Source organism: Octopus bimaculoides, chromosome 19 (genome assembly GCF_046866305.1).
Source record: "Octopus bimaculoides isolate indiv1 chromosome 19, ASM4686630v1, whole genome shotgun sequence".
NCBI classification, from domain to species: domain Eukaryota; kingdom Metazoa; phylum Mollusca; class Cephalopoda; order Octopoda; family Octopodidae; genus Octopus; species Octopus bimaculoides.
The window spans coordinates 55,509,930-55,523,468 of NC_142946.1; the positions used below are offsets into that span (position 1 = coordinate 55,509,930).

The 13,539-nt window shown below is 35.4% G+C and overlaps 1 protein-coding gene across 1 annotated transcript in view; it reads left to right on the forward strand.

Moving 5' to 3' along the window:
• LOC106875425 (gamma-tubulin complex component 3 homolog) overlaps positions 1–13,539 on the forward strand; it is a 56,866-nt gene that overhangs the window by 3,468 nt on the left and 39,859 nt on the right. The window contains exons 2-5 of the mRNA XM_014923569.3: positions 1,882–1,927; positions 10,428–10,489; positions 11,171–11,238; positions 11,900–11,977. Of these exons, the coding sequence (XP_014779055.1) occupies positions 1,882–1,927; positions 10,428–10,489; positions 11,171–11,238; positions 11,900–11,977 (254 nt within the window). The remainder of the gene's footprint in view (positions 1–1,881; positions 1,928–10,427; positions 10,490–11,170; positions 11,239–11,899; positions 11,978–13,539) is intronic.

A 13,539-nucleotide genomic window follows, 5' to 3' on the forward strand; every position in this document is an offset into this window, starting at 1 on the left:
AGGCATGAAAATACTTATTTTATCAGAGAAATAATTAAAATCTAAGAAAATATGAATACGTATCGGTTGCATAAACCCAGGATATACTGAGGGGCCCCTGGTATAAATTTCCATCTATTAGCCAGAAAGATCCTTGATAGGTGAACTGCAATATGGCAAGGGATTACTGTGTGTGTGTGTGTGTGTGTATGTATGTATATATATATATATCAGGAAATTAAAAATGAAATGTCTGATTTTCATATGCACCAAATTTGACAGTCGTTAACTCTAATGTTTTATTCTGACTATTCTTTGTTTTACAACATTGAAGAGTTACATCATCACTTTTTGAAATGCAATTCATGGTGTCTGATTATGTGAGTTTTCTCTTGTAAATCAATTTTTGTGAACCCAGGAATAGATAAAAAATTTGTGTTGTTTATGAATATAAGTTCTGTCATGGAACGAATGCATACCAGATAGTTTGAAACATCATTGAGGTGTTTGATGAAGATGGGGTAAATGAGTGCACTGTATGTTGACAGTTTGAGGAGTTCCGGTCTGGTGACTTTACTCTTGAAAATCAGCCCCGTGGTAGACCTGAGATCAAGGTGGATAAGGATGAGCTGGAAATTGTAGTGGAAGCGGATACATCTCAAACTACATGTGAGTTAGTAGCAAGGTTTGATGTTTTGATTCCAACTGTATTGGACCATCTGAAACAAATTGGCAAAGAAGCTGGACAATTGGGTGAACTGAACGAACTGAAAGAGCATCGAATGACCTGTCACGGATTTTTCAAATGACATGTCGTCTTGAAACTTGCTGTTCTTTGTTGTCACGGCATAAAAGCGAACCATTGTGTTGTATTGTGTGTGATGGAAAATGGATTCTTTCCAACAATAGCAAGTGTTCTGCATGGTGGTCAGATAAAGACGAAGTGCCAAAAAAGAATATTCACCAAAAAGGCTAATGGTATCTGTTTGGTGGTCCAGTGCTGGTGTCATCCACTACAGCTTTGTGAGACCTGGTAAGTCAATTACAGTGGATGTATACATCAACTAATTAGATGAAATGATGAGTGAACTTGCAATTAAATACCGAGATTGGTCAATAGAGACAGGTCAGTTCTCTTGCGAGACAATGCTTGACCACATGTTGCACAAAGAACTCTACTCAAGTTACAGGAACAGAACTTGGAAGTACTGTCATCCATCATATTTGCTAGACCTTGCACCAACTGACGATACCGTTTTCCAGGCATTAGGCAATATTTTACAAGGAAAAAAACTTCAAATCTGAAGAAGATGCAAGAACAGCCTTTTGTGATTTCATCACCTCTTGCTCTCCAGAATTCTTCAATGCTGGCATAAATATATATATATATATATATATAAAAATTAAGGTACTCAGAAATCTGGATGTTTGTACATTTACAGATTTCTGAGTACCTTAATTTTTTTCTTTAAATTATTTTCTGTACATCACCTCCAAACCTTCCAATATATATATATATATATATATATATATATATATATATGTGTGTATGTATGTATCTGTGTGTGTGTGTGTGTATCTTTCTGTCTGTGTTTGTCTTCCACCACTACTTGACGATTGGTGTTGGTGTGTCTCCGTAACATAGTGGTTTGGCAAAAAAAAGCCAATAGAATAAGTACCAGACTTTAAAAAATTAAGTACTGGGGTTGATTCATTTGACTAAAAATTCTTCATGGCAGTGTTCCTGCATGGCCACAGTCTAATGACTGAAACTAGTAAAAGGTAAAAGATCTAAACTTGTTTTTATGACCAAGCTATGGAGAAGAACCAATGTGTGTGTGAGAGAGCATTTTGTGTCATTAAGCATGGTTTCTTAACTCTTGTCTTGTTGATCTTTTTCAGATGAAATCCTGCCTTATTACCAACATGCAATCAAGATCATTAGCATGTATGTATTCTATATATATATATCCACACACACACACACACACACACACACACACACACACACACACACACACACACACACACACACACACACACACACACATCATTGTTACCATTATGTTAATGTACCTCTTTCCATGCTTGCATAAGTTGAGTGGAATTTCCTGTTGCCAGCCTTCACCTGTTTGCAAATAAAGTATTATTCCCCCATGAACAGACATGTTTCCATGGAAAATTAAAAATGATCACAGCTTGCATGATGGTTACTCCTGTTTACAACTGTCACACGATGTCAAAGCAAGGTGGCACTAACACACACACACATTTCCAATCTGTTTCAGTAAATTCTGTCTTACTGATGCAAACATGGAAAAATAGATGTATATTGATGTATGTGCAATTGTTTCTATGAACCCTTGGTGCACTAATTGTAAACAATGGTCACCGTCATACAATGTGTCATTTGTTTACAAATCTCCATGAAAGCATATCCAGCTTTTGAGATGTTCATTGTTTGAGTCATTAGACTGCAGCCATGCTGGAGCACTACCTTGAAGAGTTTTTAGTTGAATGAATCAATCCCAGTACATTTTTGACTAAGCTTGGTACTTATTCTATCAGTTTCTTTTCCTGAACCATTAAGTTACAGAGATGTAAACAAACCAGTACTGGTTATCAAGTGGTGGTGGGACATACACATATGACAGGCTTCTTTCAGCTTCTGCCTACCAAATCCACTTGGAAACTTTGGTTGGCTCAAGGCTATAGTAGAAGACACTTTCCCAAGGTGCCGTGCAGTGTCACTGAACCCAGAATCATTGTAGGGCTGTAGAAAATATTACCTTACTTGGAAACAGGTGAGTGTTGGCAACAGTGAAAATATCTAGCTGTAGAAAGATCTGCCTTAACAAAGATTTACTTGATCCAAGCAAATGGGGAAAAGTGATTGTGAAAATGTTTATTTCTTTCATTCTTTCTCAGCTATTTTTACTTGCTTTCATGACTTGTAAAAGAGAAAATTTTTAGTTGTCATCATCATCATCTATCTGATTTCTATACTAACACGGGTTGGACAGTTTGACAGGAGTTGACCAGCCGGAGAGCTGCCCATGGTTCCAGTTATCTGTTTTGGCATGATGACTATGACTGCATACCCTTCTTAGTGCCAACCACTTTACAGTGTATGTATTGGGTGATTTTTATGTGGCACTGGCACTGGTGACTTTTACATGGCACCAGCATGGATAATTTTTATGTGGCACCAGTATGGGTCCTTTTACATGGCACTGGCACTCATGAGCCTGCAAAAATTTCATGCATTGGCCACAAAGTCAAAAGTTTTAGAAGAGAAGGATCTATCTTCTATATTGCGCCTACTACTTGACTGGTACTTTATTTTATTGACCCTTAGAAAGATGAAAGGCAAAGTTGACCTTGGTTGAATTTGAACTCAAAATGATAAATTTTGGTATTTAATTATAGTAAAGGTTTGTAATTAAATACCACATATTTTGTCTGATGTTTTGCTATGAACTGAATTTAATTTGTAAATCTATATAAACAGGAAACATCTTTATGGACATTCGGCCCACTAAAAATAGCAGCCAGATTTCTCTCAAATCACACCCTATTGTCTTAAAGAAAGGACACACTGGATATTGTAGTTTAAAGTATGCAATATCTAAAAATAAAAAGACAAGTTGGTCATGGATAGAATGCTTCTGATCATAGGTCTACCTGATCATGACTGACCTAGAGCAAAACAATAGCAATGTCATATTAATTACTCTATTGCTTCACCAATACATATATATATATATATATATGTATGTGTATATATATATATATATATATATATATATATATATATATATATATATATATGTATATATATTCCACTTGTTGGTCATGTTAATAAAATTATCTCCTTTTAAAACTAGTTACATAAGAAGTACTTTAATGTCATCAACATCATGCAATAACACAGGACACACTACACATTTTCTCTCTGACATTTCAATTGATAATAACATTGATATTTGTAAAAATAAAAATTGAGTATAGCAGAGTATATTTGTATGTTTAAAATGTGTATAAACATATTTTGTTACACTCAACTTTTTTTTTGATAGTTTTCATGCCGTGCTTGATATAAATAGAATTTTTAACATTTGCTAAACTATCACTAATATTTAAATTTACTGAAATCCACTTGTTAGCTAAATGCCATACACTATGTGGGTGTAAGTTGCTGTACCAATATGCAAATTAATATACTTGTTAGCTAAGCACCATTCTCTGTGTAGCTGGAAGTTGTTGCATCTTACTAGAACAGTATAATTAAGTGGAATTTGGTGAAGGTTAATGACTTGTATAGCTGGTCTTTCTACCATCTGTACTGTTTTGTTTAAAACAGTTATTTTTCCCACTGTAAGACTAGATTTTAAATAGGCATGGTTGCCTGGTTAAGAAGTTGGCCTTGCTACCACAAAACTTTGAGTCTGATACTGTTGTGCAGCATCTTGGGGAAACGTCTTCAACTATAGCTGACCTATGCCTTGTGAGTGAATTTTGTAAATGGAACTGCAGGAAGCCCATTATATATGTGTGTATGCATGTATGTGTGTGTATGTGCTGGGCCTCATGTAGGCAATTATGCCAGTGTCGTGTAATTAGCATCTGTGCTAGTGACATGTAAAAAGCACCTTTCAAGTGCTGGGCCTCACGGGGGCAATGACAAATGACCAAGACCTTTGGCAATATGCTGTGCTTGAGAAGACCCATGGAGCTAAATGAAACCATGGTCATGACAAATACTGGTGTCATGCAACTGGCACCAATGCCAGTTGCATGTAAAAGCACCTATTACCCTCTCGGAGTGGTTGGCATTAGGAAGGGCATCTAGCCGTAGAGACCAATAAAATCTAAAATATGTATGTTTTTATATATAATCACATTATACAAAAAGTGAGATACTTGACACTGCTTCTGAGCTACAAGATCTTGAATGCCAGAGAGTGCACAATGTAAGTCTCTTTCAACGTTCAGCCTGTTTCTGTACTTGGTCTTGATAGCAATGAGCATGGAAAATATCAGCTTCACAAAGATACATAGATCCAAACATAGCTAAAAGCTGAAGAGCCTGATGTGAGATCAGAGAGTGAACAGGAAGGTACTTGATCCAGAACATTTCAAGATCTAGTTCCTTGAAGTCTTCCTTAGCTGGGGAGTTGAACTTCAGCTCAAGAAACCCCTTTTGCACTTCATCCAATATATCAGTCACTTCACACTGAAATGGGTTCCTGATGAATTTCCAAGCTTCACACTTTTCATCTATATCTGGGAAGTATCTGATGAATTCTGTTTTCAAGTCAGTTAGATGAGTGATTATTTGTTTCTTTAACTCAGAATCCAAGTAACTAAAACTGGGGCTGTATTTCCCTACTGAATTCAACATTTCCAGAGGTCGAGTTTGGCCATGAAGTTATAAAACCTCGAAAAAAGGTATAATTGTAAGGTTAAATGAAGGCACCCGGACATGGGGTAGAGTGTGTGTCCCCTCTTTCATTGTACTGTCATGTTTGTATATGTACTGCCCCCTTTATATTTAGCCCCCTGTGGGCAATAAAAAAAAAAAAATTTGTTGTTACAATCATCTGAAATCAAAGTGTGATAGTCAAGCAATTTTGCTATTCAACTTCAAAAAAGGGCATTAAGCAGCTGAAACTGCTCACAATGTCAATGAAATCTTTGGTGAGGAAATGACCAGTGGGTGGTCAGCTTGAAAATGGTTTAAATGATTTCAGAGTGGAGACCTGAGCCTTGAAGATCGTGAGCGTAGTGGCCACCCATCTGTCATCAATGACAGTCAATTGAGGACCATCATTGAGAAAGATCCATGTAAAACCACTCGAGAACTGGCAAAAGAACTTCAAGTTAGCCAGAAAACTGCTTGCAACCATTTGCATGTGATCAGAAAATCAAAAAAGCTTGACAAATGGGTATCACATGATTTGAATGAAAATCAGAAAATGTGAAGAGTTAAAATTTTTCTCATTGCTTCTTCTCCATAACCAGACTATTGTAACTTGCAATGAAAAGTGGGTTCTGTACAATGATAAAAAACATTCTTCGAAGTGGTTAGACCAAACTGAAGCACTGAAAACCTTCCTTAAACCTGAGCTCTTCAAAAACAAGGTTATGGTGACTGTTTGGTGGTGTACTGCTGCATTCATCCACTGTAACTTCTTAAAGCCCGGAAAAATCATTACTGCAGAAACATATTGCCATGAAATTGCCAAAATGAATGGAAAACTGCTACTCTTCCAACCCAGACTGGTCAACAGAAGAGTCAATCATTCTTCATGATAATGCTCGACCACACATTTCACTAATGACGCTCCAGAAGTTGAGGGATATATATATATATATATATATATATATATATATAATATTAATAGTAATGGTAAAACAACAAAAGAATGAAAGAGACCTCGATATTATGTAAATAGAGGAATTTATCTGTAATATATGTGACAATTATTCAGTTGCCATAATAAAACTCCAAGTTTTTAAAATATTAAAATTTATTCTTCTTGCACAGCCCAGTACTGAATAATCTACAGCTTGGTTGTTGAAGACCCCTGCCATAAAGTGTCTTTATGGCTCTTTGTTTCACATGGCAATGCATGTAATAATAATGGTGCCAAATGGCCTTTCCCTTGGATAAACATTAGTGGTTAAAGAAAGGGGAGACTTGTTTACATAGGCAACTGCTAGTTGCTAGTCTTTCTCAGAAGATATTGTCCAGACCTGTTCATACATGTGTGGAAGCGTGGTCAACAGGGGCATCATTAAGGTGAAAAAAACCCATCAGTATTTAGTTTATTGTTGAACCATCTGTGCCATTCCACCACTCTTGGGAGAAATCTGACCTTTTCAAACATTTCTCAGCTTTATATATATACTAGCAGTAATACCTGTTGTTGATTAGGTAATTACTTTTACTTTTTCTCAGGAGCCACATTCAAAGTGTTATATATATATATATAAATAACATATGAGTATATGCATATATATGAACATGTATGTACATACCTTCATCTACATATATCATCATCGTTCATCATCATCATCATCGTTTAACGTCCGCTTTCCATGCTAGCATGGGTTGGACGATTTGACTGAGGACTGGTGAAACCGGATGGCAACACCAGGCTCCAGTCTGATTTGGCAGAGTTTCTACAGCTGGATGCCCTTCCTAACGCCAACCACTCAGAGAGTGTAGTGGGTGCTTTTATATATATATATATATATATATATATATATATATATATATATAGATGCATTTCTGGGTACATGACGTTGCAAAATAACATGGACAAAATGATAAACAAGGTACAGGCCACACACACACACACACACACACACATATAGATTTACTCCTCCTGTATGTATGCATTTTATATAGAAAAAAGATCAATTTCATACACAAACTTCTGTTTGTTTATTATACAACAATAATAAGTGAGTTGTATGTGTTATTTTAAATATCAATACAGTAATGGCAATTATATAACACGCAAAGCTTTGGTTGGCATGGAGCTGTAATGAAAGAGATTTGCCCAACATGCTGCACAGTGGAACGGAACCCAAAGTGACATGGCTGGAAAGCAAGTTTCTCAACCATACACCCATGCCTATAAAGGAAAGAAACATTTTGGATATACTCCTTGATACAATATGCTTAACAAAAAGATGGGATGTTTATGGCAAGAACACCTTTGATTTTAGTATTTACTCAACCAATGCAACAACTAACAACGCTACACCATACAGGGTGTTCCAGAATTTCTGTTTCAATGAAATTGAGTAAATTTTAAAAAGAAACTGACAGAATTTTATGTTTAATACTTAATTATGATACCAAAAGAAATAGATTTATAAATCTTATGCCAAATTTTCATTGAAAAATTTTCAACATGTCTGTATCCCTGCATACTTCAAATCTCTCCTTAGCATTGTGAAACACATTTTGAAGCATTTCAGGAGTTAACTCCTGCACTGCTAACTGAATGTGCTCTTTAAGCTCATCTAAATGATTGTGCCATTTTGTGGATAGAGGCAAAGAAAATGATTGCTGCCAACTTGAAAAAAAGCTGTCCTGGACAAATAAGAGGGATTGATCAGGAATGAAAATAAAATTATAAAAAAATTATAAACAAAATTCGAAATTTATACACTTTTAACACTAAACACGATAAACATAAATAAATGTGAGTTTTAAAAAAATGCATCTGATTTCACTCAAATTGAAATTAATTCTGGGACACTTTGTATTTACTCGTCTGACTAAATGGGGGAGGGAATACAGGTGGGGACTAATTGCAGGACTAAAACAAGGATAAAACCCTGAGCAATATACTCAAATCTGATTAATCTGCATTTTTGGGTGGGTCCATAGTTGGCGTCAGAAATTTATTTTAGCCAACAACAATTCAAGAAGCCTGATTAATTTGGAGGAAAGCGGCTGGATACTCTTCAAGTTACAGACCTTAACGCTGCCAAAATACTTATAAAATGTGTTTTATCTGCCCCTGGGCCTGTATTAGGCAAGAAGTTGAAAATATTTCTGGCCCATGACACTCCATTGACCCTAAGTAAAGCATGTGTAAAATTTGAATGAAACCAGCTGGGTACTCTTTTAATAAAGCTGCAAAATTATCAGAAAAACTGCTACTCGGAGTTTCACATACCCGTTTGTCAGACAGTTGTGTTTTCTTCACAGCTGTCTGACAAAAGGGAACGCGAAACTCAGAATAATAGTTTTTGTGATAATTTTGCAGCTTTAATAAAAGAACACACACACACACACAAACACAAACACAAACACAAACACACACACACACACACACACATAAAATTGAGAATGTGTGTTTGTCTATCTGTCTGTGTGAATCCCTAAATCCCTAATTTTGCATATTACTCTACTTTTGGTATTCGAGTACTATTTTTCCAACTTGTTTTGTACTTACGTGCTCACCTGTGTGTGTGTGTGTATTTGGGGAAACTATTATACTAATTCAGTCTCATTTATTATTATCATTGCATACAAATTACATGTGTGTTAAAAGGGAAAGAAGCACAGGCTAAAACAAATGTTATGTCTTGTAATATATTTCATGTTACTTAAATCTACTGTTTAGTACATTAATATTTAATTATTAATGTATTAAACAACAGATTAGGTTAGCATAGCATTATTTCTGCAAACTGGCCATACCAGTTTGGTGTAGTCATCTGATTAAGTGGCCTATAAATATTAGCTATATATCTGTAAACAGAGAAACTGGAATACTTAGTTTATGAGGGCAGTCCCAACCAGGGCAGAAACCAGGTCAAGTAAGTCCATTTTGTTTTTGTTCACAGAAAGATTAATCAGACTTTTGTGTCTTAGTATGGTCATTATTTTTAATATATAAAACCACAGTAATGGTTGCTAGGACTTAAACATATCATAAGATATATTTCAAATTATTAATCATAGCACAATTGGTAGAGCAACAGATTAAATGAATTGTGACATTTAGTTTAAGCCTCTTTACATTGTGTTCACATTCTGTTGTCTTTTATCTTTTTCATTCATTAGACTGCGGCCATGCTGGGGCACTGCCTCAAAGAGTTTAGTTGAACAAATTGACCACAGTACTTTTTTGTTTTCAAGTCTGGTACTTATTTTATTGGTCTCTTTTGCTGAGCTGCCAAGTTACGGGGATGTAAAACCCTAACACCTCTTATCAAGCAGTAGGACAAATGCAAACACACAGACGTGCCATCATCATCATTATTTAATGTCTGTGTTCCATGCCAGCATGGGTTGGACAGTTTGACAAGAACTGGCAAGCTGAAGGACTGCACCTGTCTCCAATCATCTCTTTTTGGCTTGATTTATATGGCTGGATGCCCTTCCGTAACATCAATCAATTTACAGTTTGTACTGAACACTTTTTACCTGGTGCTTGTCACATGGTGCTGGTACAGGTTATTTTACTATGTGGCACTGGTACAGGTACTTTGTATATGGTGCCGGCATGGGTACTTTTTGCACATGTCTATACATACATACACAATGGGCTTCTTCACAGTTTTTGTCTACAAAATTCACTTGCAAGTCATTGGTCAATCTGATGTTATATTAGAAGACATTTGACCAAGGTGGCTGAGCCTGAAATCAGTGGCATTTCCTTTTTAAATTAAATTTTCTTAAACTTTATCAAAGTACCTCTTCTTGCAGAAACCTGGAATTTTTTTCACAGGACCTTAGAATTCTTTGGAAGCTATTTTGAGAAATTCTACAGTCGACTATTGTCTTCTGGGCAATTTGTGATCAAGAATTAGTTACCACTATTCATCTAGGGTATCGTTAATGTCAGTGTGGCTGTTAACTTTGTTCACTCTTATAACAAGTGTTGATGTTGATAATTTTTTTCTGTATCTTTCAGGCATTTTGATACTCCAACTAACTGTAATGAATTTGACATTGTGGAGAAAATTAAAAGACACTGTAAGTATTAATTATTAAAACTTTGCTTTAAGTGGTTTAGATATAGTGTGTCTATGTGTGTGTGTGTATGTATGTATCTATCTATCTATCTATCTATCTATCTATCTATCTATATATATATATATATATATATATATATATATATATATATATGTATGTATATCTAATATAATAGAAGCAAAAACTAATTTCTGTGTGTCAGTGTCACACTTAGACCCCCCCCTCTCTCACTATTCAATGACACTCCTACTATTCTGCATGATAGGGGTGAGAGTAATAGTAGGCATAGAGATGGTGTGGGTGGTGGTGAACAGAGAGAGAGAGAGAAAGAAAAAATAGGAGAGAAAGAAATTTAAAGAGAGTTGATGATGTTTTATTAAAAGTAGTAGTGTTGATGGTGGCAGTGGGAGTAATAATAAAAGAGAGAAAGAATGGGTATGTGAGAGAAAGAGGAAGATGTACAACTTTTAACCATATCTCTTTGACAGAAATTCGTGTGACCAACATACTGAACACTATCATTTTTGCTTTATTTCTTGCTTTATTTAATACAGTTGTGAAATGCTGCTAAACATTTTGCCTAGTGTGCTAATGATTCTGCCACCTTGCTGCCTTAATGTTGAAATATTATCCTCTTTCTCAGTCATCAGTACTTAAGTGTTGTGCATTTTCTGATTGCAGTAGCTAGAAATGGAAGAGAGAAAGAAGCTGCTTCATTTGCCAGTTCTTACAGAGTATTCCAGAACAATGTAAGTCAACATGATCACTACACTCTTACTGTCGTGAAGTTTTTTTTGCAGGGTGGACAATTAACGATTTTATGACCTTATGTTGATTTGTACAGTGGCTGGGGTATCCTTGTATTTAACCTGTTCTTGATTTTATCAGGGCTGAAAGTTTGAAAGACTCTTCTCCCTATATTTCCGGCCTTATGTCTATGGTGGAAATAATTATTGCTTAACCCTTTAGCATTCAGATTGTCAAATGTAATGTTATGTATTGACATTGTTTTGAATTATTCACATATTATCTTGTTGCTTGGATATTTCAATGACTGCTTATTTTTAGAATGACATTGTAGGGTAGGTGTGAGAAACCAGATCTGACTAGTTTGATCCTAAAGCAGGTAGAATATTTGAGATGGATATGGCCGGTTTAAATGCTAAAGGGTTAATGGTAGTCATTAAATAAAATGCCTTGTGGTATTTCACAATTAACCATTACAATCTGAGTTCAAATCCCATTGAGGTCGACTTGACCGATACTTTATTTTATTGACTTAGGAAGGACAAATGGCAAAGTACTGGAATCATTATAGTTGACTATTTTTTGTCCCAGAACTTTTGGGCTTGTCCCTATGTGAAAAAAAAAAAAAAAAATCACAATTTCTTTTTCTTTGTTTTGTTTCAGAATACTATCAAACAAAAGGGATCTGTACTTGTATTTCTGTATCGTCTGAAAGAAAGTAACTTGCTGAACAACCAGCTGGTAATTAATTCTCATATTCTCTTTCATTAATTAATAATTTTTAAGCTAATGAACAGCAGTACCCAGTCTTGCTCAGGTTTGTTAATTATAATCATATTAGTTCATTATATTTGAGACTAGCAGAGGCACCCAGTGTTGCCTAGGAATGAAATTGTTCCTTATATATTGGAAGAAAAAAGCAAAATATGCTGTATAGAAATTTGTTATTCTAAATTAAATTTATTCTTCAATTGGGAAATCAATTCTGAATTCATAATACAAAAATGATAATAATAATAATTTTTATCTTATGCACAACATTGTTCTGGAAGAAGTTTAGGTTCATGTTCATTCACAAATGTAACCAAGCCTGTGATATCATAATTTGTCTCTCTTGCTATATCTCTTGAAGTTAAATCACTAATCCGATGGCTTGTTTTTGGCAGTCCAGAGCCCAGACTCTTGCAAATTTTTGTCTCCCATGGCCAAAACTTGATCCTCAATTTCAATCAGTGCTTGGTTAAAAATTGTTTCAGAGAACTGAATATTGATATCTGGGTTTGCCTGTTGAACTGCATACTTTAAGTCTTCAGCCATATCCTAATAATGTTTCATCCAAAGCTGTAGGAGACTGCCAAGTTGGCACATGTTCAGTAGAATTGCAAAAAAGTTTCCTTGGAGAATCTGTTACTGATGCTTCAGTCAATGCAAGGTCCCAATGTTCATAATTTTCTTAAAAAAAAAAAAAAACCTTGTTGATAGCATGATTCCTTATAAGTTTCACTAACATGACCATCTACCCTCCTTGAATCTTGGAATGATTTGGGACCACGTATTTCATGCAAAAGGAAGTGTAAGTAGTAGCATTCTGCTTGGCTTGGAGGGGACACTGTAAACTCTTGCAAGTGCATCATCCCCGCATTTCCTCTTGTGCCATTTGTTTCTCCATGTGGCTGCCTCAACATTACTGTCGAAAACTACTTTTTTATTGGGTACAGGGAGAATATTCTAGAAGATTGAATGATGAGATGGCTAGAAGCTGATATCATGCAATGGCTCATTGCTGATGAGTTGCTTAATAGACCAATCATGTGAAACTACTGTGGTTTGAGTGTGATGTCTGACCAGCTACCTAATGGTTTCATTTCAAATCACCCCTACATATTAAAATATTAGTATGATACATATATCTGGCAGTATCTTACTTTCTGTAAGGCATCAGTTCCCAATTTATTATCACCTCACAAACTGGGTTACTGTATCTGATTGTGAAAGAGTTGTGAAGACAAAAGTCTTTTATCTTTGAAATAAGTGATAAAATGTAAAATTTTCTTGCAATGACATGGATTGGCATAAGGACCACAACACAACGTTTATGTAAGCAAAAATCAAGAAATATTTCTCCAAAAGTATCACATGTTAATGTGTTAAATTTTGATAAAATTATTTCTTTTTTGCCTGAGATATGTAGTGCATTGCTCTTGTTGAGAAGACATACCCACCATGACAGAATTGAGAACCTAAAGCCGAGATTCCACATAGAAAGCATTCTGGTGATGGTGTCACGTAAAATGTACTGGTGG